The sequence below is a fragment of the Lutra lutra genome, chromosome 4 (genome assembly GCF_902655055.1).
Source record: "Lutra lutra chromosome 4, mLutLut1.2, whole genome shotgun sequence".
Classification (NCBI taxonomy): domain Eukaryota; kingdom Metazoa; phylum Chordata; class Mammalia; order Carnivora; family Mustelidae; genus Lutra; species Lutra lutra.
The window spans coordinates 37,766,350-37,785,203 of NC_062281.1; the positions used below are offsets into that span (position 1 = coordinate 37,766,350).

Here is an 18,854-nt window from a genome sequence, read left to right on the forward strand (position 1 = left end):
AACTGTAATGATTCTTAACATTCTTAAACAACGTAGTTATATGTTCTGAATCATCCAATCATTTCTTTTTCTCTCTACCTCTTTAAAAATTGAACAAGATCAAATAAAACTCATGGACGACAGAGAACCAGAAGGTTGGTTCCCAGAGGACAGGAGGGTGGGATGTTAAGTGAAATGAATGGAGTCAAGAGGTTTCAGTTCTAGTTATGAAATAAGTAGGTCTTGGGGATATAATTTTATAGGATGGTGACTAGCGTCAATAACATTGTATTTCATTGCATATTTGAGAGTTATTAAAGGTAAATCTTAAATGCTATATTCATAAACAGAAATGTTCTGTATCATTGTATGAAGACTGATAGTAACTACTTATTGTGGTAAACATTTGGCAGCATATATAAATACTGAATCATTATGTTGTATAGCTGAGACTAATACAATGTTACATGTCAATTATACCTCAATAAAAATATTCATAAATGAAAAAAATTATGCCATAAAATTATGGAGACAAAAGAGAGAAGAACAGAGAGGTATAAGTTGCCAAATTCTGTTGTATCCATGCCATAAATTCCAACAGCCCAAAATAAAGGAGGTTGAAGTTGGTAATTTTTAGCCTAATAAATGACCTTATTATTACTTTTTAGAATACAGCTAATTTTCTATATTATCTACTTTGGACAGCCTGTGGAGAGTAAGTGGATATCTTCGTCTTGTGAAATCATTGCTTTTCGTAAAGCATTATTGAATCCAATTACTGCAAGACAGTTTCAACGGTTTGTGGCACTAAAAGGAGATTTTTTGGAAAATGATGTACTCTTTTGGCAAGAAGTACAAAAATATAAGGTATCATATTAGAAGCTTGAGAAAACCACCTTTGTGTGTGTGTGTGTGTGTGTGTGTAGGAAATGTCTTAACACATCAGATTCTTACCTGTGACTCCATAGACAAGATTTTTATGAGATATCCCAATTGTTTCATCTTCAGACCAATACATAACTATTAAGGTGTTTATTGTTCTATGTTAGGCACATTTCTTATTATACAGTGAAAAGTAAGAGTGAGCCCTGAAATGATAGAATTAGATTTTTCAACATAGTCACATATATTACATATTCACATATATTATGATTTAGTGAGATCCTTCCTGAAAAGAATTTTAACTGTATTTCTGCCTATCACTCCTCTATAAATGGACCATACACATTTCTTCCTGAAGACATCCATATTCAGTACTTTAACCAAGATCTCTTTATCGGAATTCCTCCCAACTATATTGTCAGCAATGGTAATCAAAGATAGACAATTATAGATAAATAAACCAACAGAGATGAGAGGAGCTTTTGTATTAGGAAGAATGGCCAAATTTTTAACAAAACAATTAATTGAAAGAACAAGTTTAGGGGCAAAGGTAGTTTATTTTTAGGTTTAAGTTTAAGTGTTTATTGAAACCATATTGCATCTTTGCGTTGAAGAAAGGAAAGGACTTTCTAGGTATTATAATCTAGACTTAAATATGCAATGTTATCAAGAAATACCTAAGAGTAGGCATCCAGACTCTGCTTCATGCTCCCACAGGGAGCGAGCAGCCTATTTATCCCATTATAAAGGTAAAGAATAAAAATAAAACTGGAAGTTAAGATGATAATACTTTCAATTCGTCTATACTCTAAGTATGAATTATGCAATACTAATATTCTGCAGCATTTTTATTCTATATAGTTAGTAATTGCTTGATAAAATCTATTTCCAAACTTTCTCCAACTTACCATGAAACTGTTTTCTATTCTTTTCTGTTATGAGCAATTTTTGTACTATTCTCACCTTAGAAATTTTCTCAGAAAAAAAAAATGTTTCAAGATAAAATTTTTCAAAATCTGTCACAAGGTAAGCAATATTAAATTTTTTTTTGAGAATTAAGAAGGAGGTAGAGTCTGTTTTCCAGAATAGGCAGTAATATGAGTGGGCAGAATTATTTTTAAGCTGCTATGAATATGAGTAAGCCCAACCCCACTAGGATAAGAGGTAATGCAATAATCCTTGCACGAAAGACATTTAAAAACACCCATTCTGAGAAACAAACTGATGGTTTTAGAGGGGAGGGCAGTGGGGGTTTGGGTGAGCCTGGTGGTGGGTATTAAGGAGGGCATGTATTGCATGGAGCACTGGGTGTGGTGCATAAACAATGAATCTTGGAACACTGAAAAAATAAAATTAAATGAATAAATAAGTAAATAAAGTAAAAAAAAGAACCACCCATTCATTCAAAGTCAATCCTTAGTTGTGCGACTATTTCTCCTTTAAGGTTGCTCTTGGTCTTCATTTAAAAATCTTCTCTGTGGTATAGAACGGAGGACATATAATTCTAGGTAACTAGTCAAAATCCTGCTATAGGAGGGAATTTGCTCATTCAATTAGCATTTATTAAGTACCTAATGTGCCAGCTATTATGCTAGATCCTACGAATAAAAATGTGAATGCAGTACATTGCCCTCCCTCAAGGAGGGAGACACCCATGAAAACAAATATCATGAAATAATATTGATTTGGATCCATGTTCTAACTAGATACAGTTTTGGCACCAAGGAGGGAATGATGCAGAGAGGGTTGCAGGTCAGGGAATTCTCGGCAGGGATAACATTTAAATTGGGTCTTGAGAGTGTTTGCTAGGTGGAAAGCATTCTACCTGGTATGGCGAAATCTTACTGAGCTCACTTTATTATGGCTTAGTCTTACTAAATGTTTACTATCTGCCAGATATTGTTTTAATTCTTTTCATGTAATAATGAATTTATTCTTCAGAAGAATACTATTAGGTCAAAGTTGTTATTCTTGCCACTTTACAGATGAAGAAGCTAAGGCATGGAAGGGTTAAGAAACTTCTAACATCATGTAGCTAATTAAGTGGTAAAGCTGGAATTTGAACCAAGGCATTCTGTTGCTAAAGCTCATGCCCTTAAACACTTAAGTTATGTTCCATCCTCCCCACCCAGCTGTGATTATGGTAATGTGCCAAGAAATTGAGATTTAGATTCTTCCCAGATTTTCACAATTCAGAACAATGTTTGATTAACCTGTTTAAATTGTTTAAACTGAGACCTTAATGATAGGTAAAAGTTCACTAGGATAATGATATAGTAGGGCAGAACAATTAGAAAAAAAAAAGTTCAATTCTGATTTTTATCCCTTCACCCTCAAAATGAAAACTCCAAAAATTTGTTTTTATTTCACAAGACATATTCCATAATTATAAATCAGGCTCACCAAATAATTATATGTGATATCTTATGAGTGATGGAAAAATATACACTCTTGGTAACATATGAAACATATGTGGTATAAATAGGCATTTTCTGAGGGTATGCTAAATTGAGTTAAAAATGTTAACTTTTGTCTTAATGTAACATTCATATCAAGCTTGTTTCATATATAACTTATTCCAAATTATTTGCAAGATTTTATATGGCCAGCACTCAAATTTTTCTTTCTTTCGTAGTATCATAAGATAACTATAACTATAAGAAACTATCATTTCCAGCCTGGAATGACAAGTTCCAAATGTGTTTGCTTCTTAGCAATTTAGAGAACAATGTCTTTGACAACTATGATAATGCCATAATTCAAACTAAGCTACCTCTTTATTTTAAAAAATGATAGCCCCACAACTGTGACATAAAACTGGCTCTTTTTAAATGTATGATCACTAGTTTTAAGGAGGATAATTTAATGGGTTAACTATAAGCGTGCAAATACTAAGAGATACATAATGACATACCTGTCACGGCCAGCATCCTGGTTTTGTTGCCTTTTTGTGCCTCAGTCGCCTTAGAGTAGAAGCAGTTCTTGTTGGAAAAGCTTTTCCATCCACCTCGTCAGTTGAGCTAGGTGCCTGTTTTCAGCGCTCGCCTCGGACCCTGTGTAAGCCTCTACTCTAGCACTTCCTAGCTAGCTCAGATTGAAGTTATGTGTTCTCTTGCTTCTTCTCCTGGAAGATTGAGCCTTTAAAGGGCAGGTACTGTCATGGGGCTCAACTGGTAGACAGCAGGCATTCCATATAAATTTGTTCAATGAATGAAAGTAGACATTGAAGCTCTTCCTTTGCCTGGCCGTAGGAGCACTCCAGATTAAGTGAAACATGTTTATATAGGGTATATGCATCAAAGGGTTAGGTTCCTCAAACCCAAGAGAAATCGAAGATATGGTGTTGTTGTTGTTGTTGTTGTTTTTCTAAGATAGCCTTCAGATGTTCTAATGCCCTCTTGACCTGCAGCTAAGCAGTATATATTACTGAAAGATATGTTGGCACAATTCTATAAAGTATTCTATGAATGCATTAATGATATATTGTTCTATCTTATCTCCTTGCTCAGGACTTGTGCCATTCGCATTGTGATGAGTCCATCATTCACAAGAAGATCATGACTATTATCCACTGCTTTATTAATTCTAGTATTCCACCAGCTTTACAAATTGATATTCCAGTAGAGCAAGCCCAGAAGATTATTGAACACAGGAAGGAGTTAGGACCATATGTGTTTAGAGAGGCACAGGTAAGAGATGAGGGCATGCAGCTAAGGGTATTTTATTTTTTATTTATTTTTATTTATTTATTTTTTTTTAGCAGGTAAGCATATTTTAAAATAGATGAACAATCTAGATATCCTTTTAAGGCTTTTGCATTATTCATATTTGACAAGGTTCCAACCTTCTTAATACTGGGGTTTATTCTATTTAATTAAAATATTTTCAGGGGTGCCTGGGTGGCTCAGATGGCTAAGTGTCAGGCTCTGCATTTTGGCTCTCAGGTTATGATCTCAGGATCCTGGGGTTGAGCCCTGTGTCGAGTCCATTTCAGATTCTGTGCTCAGCAAGAAGTCTGCTTGAGATTCACACTCTCTGTCTGCCCACCCCCTAAAACAGATAGAAAAATCTTTAAAAACTTTTGCATATTCCCCAGATCATAAGAAACTAGTAACTTATTATTTTGTTGAGACTATATGGCAAATACAGTTATTTAAATACTATCCTTGACTCTCCACGATTATCGTTTTTGTTTCTAACTTCTGGAACTCCAGCCAATTCCTCCTTCATTTCCCACCATCCTTATTTCCTTTAGAAAAATCTGCTACCACAAATATGTGGTAAAATATGTGTGTCCCAAGATTTGTGTATTTTTAAAGATTGGAATATTCACATGGCTCATAAAGTAAGTGAGAGGAGATTTAAGTACCCGACCAGCATAAAGTACACAAGCTCATGAAAGGAAAACCATGCCTGTTAACCTGCTCAAGTTACTTCTTTTTAAGATAAATAATAGAAAAGAGTGAACATAATTTATTTGCATTTTTTAAAAGCCTTTTAGTGATGTTGTTCCTGAAAAATGATTAAGAAAAATAAATTATAATAGAGGTAATAGGGAAGGCTATGTCATGATTTAAGTGATACGAAACAGAGATTTAGGATATGATTGCCCTTGAGCATGGAAAAAAGGCCCTTATTCCTTAACATTCATTTGTGAGCCAGCTGTGTTCTAAGTCCTCTAAGAAACTGAAAATGGACTCTCAATCCAAATTATACATTAAAATAAGTAAAAATATAGAGGAGCCGTTGAGGATGTGCTGGAGAGAAATAGAGAAAACATGGTGCCAGAATTAGAGTATCTGTTAGTGAAAAGAGCTTAGCGAACACTTAGCCTAGCCTAGATCACTGGCTAACCCAGACCAGGGCTTGCCCATGTAGCTCAAAGACCTTGAGTCTCCAAGGGCTTGTCTGGAGCTGCTTATATTGGTTGGTTCCGCCATACCAGGGATTGAAGCCAGTAAACTCTATTGGAGTCCTCTAGTCTATGCCTTCTGCTTGATTTCCTAAAATGGAGTCCTGGACATGTCTTTAGAGTCTTTGGAGCATCAGAAAATAAGAGAATCTTTGTAGTCCTCACCCCACCAAACTGGGGATTCCTCCTGCATTTCCTAAGGAAGCTCAGAGAATAGCATCACCTTCTACCCAGGTGTGCCAGCCAAAGATCTGATTGCCATGTTTATGTCTTCCCTCTCCTTTATTCCTTTACCCCCATATCTGCAGTCCCTAAAATTTATCCATTGGTCTCTTTGTTATCTGTCATCCTATCTACTTTTCTCTGACTCCGTGCCATTACCTCAGCTCACATCTGCAATACTTCACATTAACTGCCAAACGTGCCTCTGGGCTCTCTCAAAACCATTTAACTCACTGCAGACGGAGCCACCTTTCTCAAAATTTCTATCTGATCATGTCGCTTCTCTGCTTTCTATTTCAGTTACTCCCTACTGTCCTCAGCATGAAGACCATCTTCATTTATCTCTCTAGGCATATCTCTTAACCACTCCCTGCTACCCAACCCCCAGTCTTCCTGACATATCTATAGTTCCACAGACAAGACTCACTCTCTTCCCTCCTGAGTTTTTTGCATTATCATCTCTCCCCTGTGCTTCTGTAAGATCCTGTGTATGTCTCTGTTTATCACACAAAACTGAAAATGCCTATTTTCATGCTGACTTTCCCACTAGATTGTAAGGTGTTTGAGGGTAAGGAATGTTTCTTATTTACCCTTGTGGCCCAAATCCTGGCACAGAATAGGCATTTTTGAACACCTAGATGACTGAACATGAGAAGTGATCATTTGTGACAGAAAGGAGTAAGATCAAATTGGAAATGAGAGCAAACTTGAGTGAAAGGGCTGCATAGTAGATTTAAAAACCTGTAGCCTGTTCCAGTATTGTTAGCAGTTTAGCCTCTGCCTGTCCCCCACCTGCACCCCTAATAGCTGGGTGCAAAACTTTTAAAGTTTTCTTCATCCAGCCAAATTTTCACTGGCCCTTTTTATTCATACTAAAGCCATTGCCCATCTACTGCCAGTGAGCAAAGTAGCTCTAAAATTATTAAAACCTTTTGTTACATACAGTTTGATTTCTTTTAAGGTTCTGGAGACACGGGGTAATTTTCATGACTAGCACATATATTATTAACCTAAAATTGTAATTGCAACTTTTAGGAATAGAGCAGTTTTATGTCTCCTATTGAAAATTGGTGTTCTACTTGTGTGACTTGTACTGGAAGACTTTCTAGATTGAAGTCAATGTATTTGAGAACTAGGAATGACTCAGGTTTTGGAGGATAACTGAGATTTAGGGTCAATAGTTGGTAAATAGAGGAGGAAGAGGGAGAGTATTTAAGTTTAAGAAGTTCGCATAAAAACCACCATAATCCCTTGACATTGGAGCAGGGACTTACTTAAATAAAGACGTGGCAGGTAAATGTAAATGAAATTTTTTAAAAAGCCTATATTTCATCAAATAAAGGATTTTTAGCTTTTGTATTCAAAATACCAAGAGGCTACAGAATTCAATGATAAAACTGTCTTTTTTTTTCCCCTTAATTTAAATTCAGTTAGCCAACATATAATTGGCTACATCATTAGTTTTTGGTGTAGGGCGCAAGGATTCATTAGTTGCATATAAACTGTATTTTAAAAGGAGTAAATAATTTTAGAATTACTGATAATATCTGTGTATAGAAAAAAGGAATAATGAAATATACCAACCAGTTGAGGACTCTTGATCACTGCAGTGCTTGCTTTTTAAAAAATTCCTCCTTTCCCCTGAAGAGTTGGCTTGGAGCCTAATGGGATGGTTCATTTTTCTCCGGGGCATTAGGTAAAGGTCATTCCCAACAACAAGATGTTGGGCTTGATCTGATGTGGCAAGTCCTACCTTCTTGGAAGTAATATATGCCTCTGGAACTAATGGAAATACTTGGCATGGGAATTTGAGCAACAATTCTTATCTCTATAAATATCACAATTAATCACTTAATGTAGAATGTGCTCGTAGAAAGCATTTGTCCAGGATACCACCCTGCTTTTTAAATGTTACTTTTCTTGCTCTCACATAAAAGAGATTATATCATTTAAAAGTTACTCAAGATTTATTCTTAGATCTGCAGCTTTGTTTAAGAGCTTTTCCAGAGGTATTTCCTTTCTCTAAAAGAAAGAAAAGGGGGGGGGCGGGCATAGAGGAGTTCCTCTTGATGGACCGAATATTTGGAATACTTGCATAAAACAGCAGAGTGTGTGGCAGATCAACTAGTGTATGTTTTAAAAGAAGACATAAATTTCTTATTTGAAAAGACCTAATGGATTCTTTATTAATACAATCAATTGGTTAGGGAAACATAAAGAATAAAGTAACTTTTAAGTGTATTTTTTTTTTAAGAAAGACTTCTCATTGGTAGTAAAAAACATTGATCATAAGCATGTGCTGAGCTAAACTATACCAAGATGTCTGGAGACAATAAGTTGGAGGAAACATGCTGTATATTAAAGATAGAATAGTTAATCCATTATTATGGTGAATTAGAGTTTAAATCAGTACATTGTATGAAATTGTAACCTGAGACATTGTTTTTTATACAGATGACAATTTTTGGGGTTCTATTTAAATTTTGGCCTCAGTTTTGTGAGTTTAGGAGGAACTTAACTGATGAAAAAATTATGAGTGTTTTAGAGAGGAGACAAGAATATAATAAGCAGAAAAAAAAATTGGCAATCATAGAAGACGAAAAATTTGCAAAGGTAAGACAAGACTCATTTTGAGTTGAACCATACTTTCATTTTTTATTTTTTGGTTATTTTTTTCTTATGGTTTGAATCATACTTTTAAAAGGTATGTGATGTGTGTGAATTTATAGAAGAATTTGGGCCAGGGGAAAATGCAGAGATGTTATAGAATACAGATTTTAGTGGCTTTAATCCTTTATAAAGGTTTCAGCCTTCGTTGTGAAATTTTCAAAATTCATCTCAAATATCACCTCTTCCCTGTGGAAGCTTCGTTGACCCTGATAGGCAACACAAGCAGCTCACATTCATGTAGTAGCATTCCTAACTCTCTTGGAGAATGCTTTCTATAGCCTCATGAACAAGTTTTTTCATGTGTCATCCTCACAGGACTGATTCCCAAAGATAGTATCTGTCTTGTGCATCTGTGTATCATAGCACATAGACCAGTGTCCAGCACATGTTCAGTTATTAATCACTGTTTACTGAGTAAATCAGGAATAAAAAAATGAATGAATGAAAAGATGTCATGAACTCATGGCAAAGCATTTTCAGTATTAAAACTACAGTATGATACATTCACTGTGAAATTTATAAATATGAATTATAAATTGCCCAACCTGCCTATTTGTCTGTTAGTCTGTCCATTTATTCATCCATTCATCTGTCTATCCTTATATTTATCCATTTTCTTTGAATTGAAAAAGGGTAAAGGCTCCCAACTAATGTGTTTTATTTATTTATAAGCTTATGCTTATTCTATTTTTAAAAAGAAATTTAAAAGTTATTGAAAGATGCAGAAGTAAGATAATAATGCTCATATCTACACAGGTCAAAGTAAACACTGCTAACATTTTGCCTCATTTGTGTTTTTTTTTTTCCTCTCTAAAATATTGCAGAAAGAGTAAATCCTACAGAAAGAGCAAATTCTCTTAATCCCAGTTCTGAATTCTATTACCCTCCCTATTCCCAAGAACAACCACTAAGCTTGGGCTATATTCTTCCAGATCTTTTTAAAGATAGTGTCTTATGCATATATGTATACAGTTTTATAAACAATATAGAGAACTATAGAGGTTCTCAAAAAACTGCCAAACTCCTCCAAAGCTGCAGAAGCAGCTTGCTCTGTTTTGATATTTGTATGGTGTATCTTTTCTATTCAAATATACAGGATAGAGTTGGGTCATGGTGGTTTTGTAAAAACTCTATTCTGCTAATCTTCTGTCTTTTAATTGGTGTATTTAGTCTCTTTATCTTTAGTGTAGTTTTTTATATGTTAGTTAAGTCTTCCATTTTATTTCTTGTTTTGATTGTTCCTTCTGTTTTTCATTTTATTCTGTTTCCTTTGTCTGCATTTCTGTGGATTACTTGTCTATTTCTTAGAATTTTATTTGGGTGTATCTTCGTTTAGATGTTTTAGTGGTTGGTTTAGATATTACATTATAGATATGTGATTTTTCCCAGTCAATTAGTGTTGACATTTTACCAGTTTGAGTAGAGTCTAGGAATTACTCTCCCCCTTTAAGTCTTTTTCCCTCACCTGTTTATATTTATTTTAAATATTTCCTCAACCTATACTGAGAACCACATCAAAACCACATCACTATTACTGGTGGTTGAGAAAAATATAAGTCATTTCAAAATGAGCAGAAAATGACAGGTGATATCTATATAAAGCCATCATAAGAATAAAACAAAATGAAAACTCTGACATTTTATAATTTTTGCCTCAACCCTCAAACATAAATGAGGAAACTCAAAGAAAGAAGAAAAGTCTATTCTATTAACCCATACTTTTGCTCTTTCAATTTTTCTTCCTTCTTGATGCTCGAAGAGCTGTTATTTTATTCTTTCTTTTCCCTATAGATAAGGTATTGTTTCTCACATACCACTTTCCTTTTTTTTTACCTCTTTTTAAAAAATTTTTTAATTTCTTTTCAGCATAACAGTATTCATTGTTTTTGCACCACACCCAATGCTCCATGCAATCCGTGCCCTCTCTAATACCCACCGCCTGGTTCCCCAACCTCCCACCCCCCACCCCTTCAAAACCCTCAGATTGTTTTTCAGAGTCCATAGTCTCTCATGGTTCACCTCCCCTTCCAATTTCCCTCAACTCCCTCCTCCTCTCCATCTCCCCTTGTCCTCCATGCCATTTGTTATGCTCTACAAATAAGTCAAACCATATGATAATTGACTCTCTCTGCTTGACTTATTTCACTCAGCATAATCTCTTCCAGTCTCGTCCATGTTGCTACAAAAGTTGGGTATTCATCCTTTCTGATGGAGGCATAATACTCCATAGTGTATATGGACCACATCTTCCTTATCCATTCATCTGTTGAAGGGCATCTTGGTTCTTTCCACAGTTGGCGACCATGGCCATTGCTGCTATAAACATTGTGGTACAGATGGTACTTCTTTTCACTACATCTGTATCTTTGGGGTAAATACCCAGTAGTGCAATTGCAGGGTCATAGGGAAGCTCTCTTTTTAATTTCTTGAGGAATCTCCACACTGTTCTCCAAAGTGGCTGCACCAACTTGCATTCCCACCAACAGTGTAAGAGGGTTCCCCTTTCTCCACAACCCCTCCAACACATGTTGTTTCCTGTCTTGCTATTTTTGGCCATTCTAACTGGTATAAGGTAGTATCTCAATGAGGTTTTAATTTGGATCTCCCTGACGGCTAGTGAGGATGAACATTTTTTCATGTGTCTGATAGCCATTTGTATGTCTTCATTGGAGAAGTGTCTGTTCATATCTTCTGCCCATTTTGTGATATGATTGTCTGTTTTGTGTGTGTTGAGTTTGAGGAGTTCTTTATAGATCCTGGATATCAACCTTTTGTCTGTACTGTCATTTGCAAATATCTTCTCCCATTCTGTGGGTTGCCTCTTTGTTTTGTTGACTGTTTCCTTTGCTGTGCAGAAGCTTTTGATCTTGATGAAGTCCCAAAAGTTCATCTTCGCTTTTGTTTCCTTTGCCTTTGGAGACATATCTTGAAAGCTGTGGCTGATATCAAAGAGGTTACTGCCTATGTTCTCCTCTAGGATTCTGATGGATTCCTGTCTCACGTTGAGGTCTTTTATCCATTTTGAGTTTATTGTTGTATACGATGTAAGAGAATGGTCAAGTTTCATTCTTCTACATATAGCTGCCCACTTTTCCCAGCACCATTTATTGAAGAGACTGTCTTTTTTCCACTGTATATTTTTTCCTGTTTTGTTGAAGATTATTTGACCATAGAGTTGAGGGTCCATACCTGGGCTCTCTACTCTGTTCCACTGGTCTATGTGTCTGTTTTTATGCAAGTACCATGCTGTCTTGGTGATCACAGCTTTGTAGTAAAGCTTGAAATCAGGTAACGTGATGCCCCCAGTTTTATTTTTGTTTTTCAACATTTCCTTAGCGATTCGGCTCTCTTCTGATTCCATACAAATTTTAGGATTATTTGCTCCAGCTCTTTGAAAAATACCGGTGGAATTTTGATCGGAATGGCATTAAAAGTATAGATTGCTCTAGGCAGTATAGACATTTTAACAATGTTTATTCTCCCGATCCAAGAGCATGGAATGGTTTTCCATCTTTTTGTGTCTTCTTCAATTTCTTTCATGAGTGTTCTGTAGTTCCTTGAGTACAGTTTCTTTACCTCTTTGGTTAGGTTTACTCCCAGGTATCTTATGGTTCTTGGTGCTATAGTAAATGGAATCGATTCTCTAATTTCCCTTTCTGTATTTTCATTGTTAGTGTATAAGAAAGCCACTGATTTCTGTACATTGACTTTGTATCCTGCCACGTTGCTGAATTGCTGTATGAGTTCTAGTAGTTTGGGGGTAGAGTCTTTTGGGCTTTCCATATAAAGAATCATCACATACCATTTTCAAGATTTTTTCTTTGTCTTTAGTTTTCAGAATTTGATTATGATATGTCTTGTGTGGATTTCTTTGGATTTGTGTTGAGGATTGATTGGTTCTTGAGTTTATTGGTTTATGTTTTTGCTAAGTTTTGGGTGGGGATTTATATACATATTGTATATGTGTGTGCATGTATATGTATATATAAATCTTTTGATCCAATATATATGATTTATATACATATTATATATCATTTATATACATTTACATGGATCAGAAACAGAGTGTACATAAATAATATGTGTTTAAATCCCCTATCCAATCAAATTTCTTCTCCCTTGACTACCTTGTACCTTCACTGTTAAGAGACTTTTATCTTTTTCTTCTGTCTTCTTTTAAGTTCAGTGAACTGTCATTTTATATTTCCTTTTTATATTTTTGGTCTACTTCTGGACTGACTTTCTGCATTTATGGTTTAGGGTATTATCTCATATATGCAAATATTTTTATAAGAATAGTTTGTTTTATGGTTTTCCTCTGATTCATGACTGAATTTCTTGGACAGTACTGTCAGCAACTGAAATATGTACACAGCATCATTTATAATAATAAAAAATTTTTAATGACTTAAGTTTCTAATAGCAGGCATTGATTGAATTATCTATGGTACATACTTTCACTAGATTACTATTCACCTGTTGATGTGATGATATAGTTGTGTTTTTTTTTAATCATTCAGGATTCGAGTGCATAGGACAGTTCACTGGAAATGATGATGTATTCATTTCATCATCCAAATATTCGGGTGTATACTATATGTTGTATGGTAGGGATACTGGTGATTGATACAAAGACCCTCCCCTTTATATTCCCATTCTATATTTATTAACATAGAAGCATTTTCACAACATTTAACATGAAAAGGATATTTCAGCAGAGGACATATAGTGTGATCCCATTTGCATGAAATTTAGATAATAAAAAATAAATATTAAAATTATAGATTATATCTATATCTTTCCCTGATGAGAAGTTTGGATGTATGTTTATGAAAATGTTCACAAGGGTTTTTCTTAGATGCCAGAATTTGGGAGTGATTTTTATGTTCTTCATAATTTATTATTTATTTCAAAATATTTTATGTTAGTATGAAAGAAAATTAAAGAGTTCATGAATTATGTCACAGTAGTAATATTGACTTGATGAAACCACAGGTATGGTACTCAACACAAAATATTTTTTCATCTGATATTATGACTCCTTTACTGTAAGTTTATACTAATATAGTGTTAATCCCTTTTTTGGAATAACTTCATTTAATATAATTACAGGATGGACTCAGACAATATCCAAGTTCTTCAGCATCTGCTATCAAAACAGTTACTCTAGCCACTGACCCAGTTGTAGGCCTACAAGCATATGGTCGACAGGTAAGCAGTCAAGGTGTCTCCAGATACCACTTCTTCTTTCGAGCATTGGATAGTAGAATGCAGTCACTCAGTTATTCTCCAATAGTAGAGGTGTGCTTGTTTGTAAATGAAGGTAACTAACAAATCATTGGACACTACAAAAACTAATGATGTACTATACACTGGCTCACTGAACATAATTAAAAAAAAAAGAAAATGAAGGTAAACTTATATTAGGAGAGGTTGGAAGGGATTTTCCATGAGCTTTCAGAGAACATTAAAATTTCAGCTCATCTTGGACAATATAATCAATGAAAATACTTTCTGATACATACGAAGAAGATTTAAGAGGCAGAAGTTGAAATGACTCTTATTGGAAAAGGGAAAAAATTAGGCAGATAGAGAACAAGGTAGAATACATTTGGTTGATACATTCTTGGGTTTAAAAAAAGAAAGAAAAACATCAAAGGCTTAATGTCAATTTTTTTTTAAGATTTTATTTATTTGAGAGAGAGAGTGTAAGAGAGAGCATGAAAGGGGGAAGGTCAGAGGGAGAAGCAGACTCCCCATGGAGCTGGGAGCCAGATGCGGGACTCGATCCCAGGACCCTGGGATCATGACCTGAGCCAAAGGCAGCAGCTTACCCCACTGAGCGTCCTTTAAGGTCAATTTTTTAATTCTTTGAAGTGGTCATAAAATTGGCCAGTAAATGACTATCAACAATACCTTCACAGTTTTATGTTTATATTGACATTTATAACTTGTACATTAATATCACTTTTATGACATTTCATAAATTCATGTCTATTTTTTAATGTTTTGTGTCAAAAGCATTTGTATCTTAGGATAACACTAGTCCAAGAAACAATTCGGCATTTAGGAATGTCAAATAAATTCAGCCACTCAGCTAAGATAACTGATAGACTATAAAACTATTTTTTTTAATTGAGAAGAAGGGAGATGTCCATATTTTGAAAAAGGTAACATCTAAAAGTGTGTGGTATGTAATAATGCCATTTGGAAGAACATTCATTAGCAAATGACTAACATTAAATCTCAGAAACACCATGTAAAAATAAAGGGGAAAATGTGGAATTTGTAATAACAGGCTTCTAATTTTCACTATCATTTACAAGTCAGTGTTACCTGGAAACCTGAAAAAAAAAAATCACAGAATTTGCTTTGAGGCTGTTTCTTTATCTGTTAAAAGGAGAAAGGGGAGAGAGAAGGGAATGATGATGATGATGGTGATGATCTCTTGTCATATATCTTAAGAGTTTTGTAAGAAATCTTAAAAGCTTTTGGAAACCAAAGGCATTCCATAAATGTAAATTATTATTGTTGTTGCTATTGAAGGAATCCATGTGAATTATTCTAGCAATTGGTAGAGTGATAATACACTACCATTTTGCAAGTGTGGATGCTCTGTATATACATTTGTTCAGATAGATTTTGCACATTTAAGAATTGTCATTAATCCAAATGTAAAATACCCTCCCCAAACTTGGATCTCACTTAAGCATCTAAATTCACAGGGGCGCCTGGGTGGCTCAGTGGGTTAAACCTCTGCCTTTGGCTCAGGTCTTGATCCCAGGGTCCTGGGATCGAGCCCCGCATCGGATTCTTTGCTAGGCAGGGAGCCTGCTTCCCCCTCTCTCTCTGCCTGCCTCTCTGCCTACTTGTGATTCTGTCTGTTAAATAAATAAATAAAATCTTAAAAAAAAAAAAGCATCTAAGTTCACAATCAAATTGAATATAAAATGTAGGTGCCTGCATAGCTGTCAAGAAATCCATAAAGCTTCGCAACATTGATTCATTAAGAAATAGTTGTAACACATATAGTTATGGCACATCATTGAATAGTTATATTCAATGATCTGTTATTGAAGTTTGTTATCTTCAATAAAAGGTTTAAATGAAGAGGCTTATGAAAGCCATTTTACCTTCAGTTTATTTCCTGGTGCAAACATTTCCAAGATTAAGTTTGAAAATTGTCTTTCTAGCCAACCTGGTGCTACTCCAAGTACATAGAAGCCTTAGAACAGGAAAGGGTTCTTCTTAAAATTCAAGAAGAGATGGAAAAAAAGTTATTTACAGGTAATGTTTGCTTTTTGCCTACAGGGTTGTTTGGTTACCTTCTACCATGGATTAGTTCTAGAAGATTTTGCTGATGATTACTTCTTTCTCTTATTTTTGGACAGCCACATCATCTTTCACAAATTTTAAGACTCCTGCTTCAGCTCTGTCTTTCAAAAAGACCGTATCTTCCCACAACATCCAGAGTGAGTTTCCAGCAATAGTCTACCTGCCGTTCTTTCTTCCTTCTTAGGAATCCAGCCTTCCAGGAGGCCATTAGCACAGAAACAGCAAGAAGGGATGAAGACTGCCTCCCTCCCGCCTGACTCACAGCTTAGGAGAACTTCAGTATATGTGTGTGCGTGCATGCATGCGTGTGTGCGTGTGTGCATGTGTGTGTGTGTTCTGTCTCCCTTTCTGTTTTTTCTCCTCTGCTGAGAACCTAACCATCCCATTTTCAAAGTGACAGTACTCATGTGGGTATAATCTATTGCTACCAAATGCAAGGTAAGTCACACACAGAAAGTTGTTCAGTGCCATACACATCCCTCTGACACACATGCTCACGCACATACACACACCATGCAGCCACCACACACACGTGCACACACAGTCCTGCTAACAAACTGATGGGAAGGAATGAGCACATTGTGTCCCTTCCAAGTGGCCCCGTCCCCTGAAAAGGAAAGCTTCAGGGCATGACCATTTATTGCTTCTACTTACACCTTATCTGTTCTTTTCACCTTATCTGTTCTTTTCTTCCACAAAGAACAACAGAAGATGAGGCTCTAGCTCAGTTTCCCCAGGTTTTCTCCAGCAGAGTTTTTCCAAGCTCCATCTCCCCAAGTTGGGAATACAAGAAGAAACAAAAAACAAAGAACTGGAAATCAAGCCCAGTCCTTCTCTCCTGCAGAGACTGATAGGATCCTACAGTTGGGACTGGCTGCTAATTGAAAGACGTCAGTGCCTTTACAAAGTAGCACAGTAATATAGTGTAGCCCATGTGTGACCCGTGGAACCAGTATTTGAAGAACCCAGTAAAGGTCCTGTTTCTCTTTTCTTCTACCTTCCTGATTAGCTTTTTGTGGATTTTGGTTTTCTGGTTCTTGGGAGGGTTTGATGAGCAGGCCTTTATGCTCTTAGCTGGTTCATCTTTTTTCTCTCAGTTTATCCTAGCCACTGCACCCTTCTGCAAGTTCCCCAAACCCTTAGACTACCCTCAGAGTGTCTCATCCTGGAGGTTTTGCTGACCTGTCTGTTCATTTTTGGGGGGATCCTTATTACAACTCTTAGCAAGTTTGTTTGTTTGTTTTCGAGTTAGATTTTCCATAGCTGTTTATGTTTTCAACCATTTATTTTTCTCTTGCAGGAATCCCTTAAACCAAATTTAACTGATATGGAAGCTCAAGTGATTTATTGATGGCCTGCTTTAGAGCAAGCATACCATCTAAATAAAGTTTGGCATGTTGTACTCTCATAGTTTTAAAATGATATCTATTCTGTACACATGACATATGAGACCATAAAATTTTTTAAAAACTTATTTAGAATAAAATGACTTCCATCTAGGTTAGAAGAATCAAAATGGTTTGCTAATCACTGAACTTAAGAAAGTCCCATGTTATGCTCCTTGGGTAATCTTCCAGTAAATATCCTTGGAACATTTACTCTCTTTCGTTAGCAGACATAATCAGCAGGGGGCTAGGGGCAAATATTCCAAGCAGGACATTCACCCAGAACATAAAGACAAGTGACTTCGAGCCCCATCCCTTTCCCCAGCTCCAAAGGAACCTTACATTAAAGCAGTGGTTCTCAAATGCAGACTTTAGTGTGTGTAACTGTCACCTGTGGCATTTGCCCACAGGGCAGATTTCTGGGCTCTCCCTCCGAGAGTCTGATTCAGTAGGTCTTGGGCAGAACCCATGAGTCTCCCTCCTTTAACAGACATCCTAGGGGATTCTGATAGATGAGCTCTGCGGATCACTCTTTGCAATGAATGTGAGGGTAAAAAAGAGGAACTTGAAATGGCAAAAGCCCCCCTATTAACTGGAGTCACACGTGAATCAGAGAGAGCCCAGACATACACCCTCTTCTCCTCTTTCCCAGAGAGAAAGGACAAAGTGTCAGAAATGATGCGGGAGAATGAACTTCACCAGCTGTAGGCCTTGGGATACAGAAGCTCTAAAAGACTGTGACCTGCATTACTGGATTGGAAGCAACGGACTTCCGCTCTCTCAGAACCCCAGACAGTATTTTCAAAGTAAAAATTGCTATTCCTGATTCTCTAAAGTCTTCAAGAAACATTTTAAAGGGGGAAAGGATCGGGAGGCACACTTCAGAGAGAGTTTTTCTTCTAAAGCAGTGGTTTGGACACTTGTGAAATCTTAAGAGCCCTTTGGTTTCCTCTGCTTCCACTCCGGTCCACACCCGGGGCAGGGAGGGCTGTGAGGTGTGTCACTTTTCTGTGCTTTGCACCTGATCATTGTTTCTTCCTTTCCTTTCCTTTCCTAGCTTTCTCCCTCCCTCCCTCCCTCCCTTCCTTCCTTTCTTCGTTTTTTTTTTTTTTAATTTCGCCTTTTTTTTTTTTTTTTGCTTTCCTTTGGTTTTAATTGAACATTTTATAAGATTCCATTTCTCTCCTCTCTTAGGATGTCAATTATACTTCTTTTTAAACAAAGTTGCCCCAGAATTTGCAATATACATTTACAACTAATAAAAGACTGCTTTCAAGTACTACTGTACCACTTTGTGGGTGGTGCAGGTGTCTTAAGACAGATCATGTCCATTTCCTCCCTCCTGTCCCTTATTGCTATCAGTAATTTCACTTGTCCATGAGCTGTAACCACTGAATCCATTCTTGCTATTATTATTTTAAATGGTTTGCTATTAGGTCAATTAAAAATGAGAAGAATAAAACATTTTT

The 18,854-nt window shown here is 36.1% G+C and overlaps 1 protein-coding gene across 2 annotated transcripts in view; it reads left to right on the forward strand.

Annotated features, from left to right (window-relative positions):
* RGS22 (regulator of G protein signaling 22) overlaps nt 1–18,423 on the forward strand; it is a 108,898-nt gene extending 90,475 nt beyond the window's left edge. Inside the window, exons 21-27 of one of the 2 annotated variants that reach the window (XM_047728135.1) lie at nt 685–846; nt 4,371–4,550; nt 8,450–8,608; nt 13,778–13,876; nt 15,859–15,952; nt 16,057–16,137; nt 17,301–17,469. In XM_047728135.1, the coding sequence (XP_047584091.1) occupies nt 685–846; nt 4,371–4,550; nt 8,450–8,608; nt 13,778–13,876; nt 15,859–15,952; nt 16,057–16,137; nt 17,301–17,311 (786 nt within the window). In that variant the 3' untranslated portion in view covers nt 17,312–17,469. Of the gene's footprint in view, nt 1–684; nt 847–4,370; nt 4,551–8,449; nt 8,609–13,777; nt 13,877–15,858; nt 15,953–16,056; nt 16,138–17,300; nt 17,470–18,037 lie in introns of those variants that run through there. The other variant, XM_047728136.1, reaches the window with a different exon arrangement.
* Nucleotides 18,424–18,854: the final 431 nt, after the last annotated feature.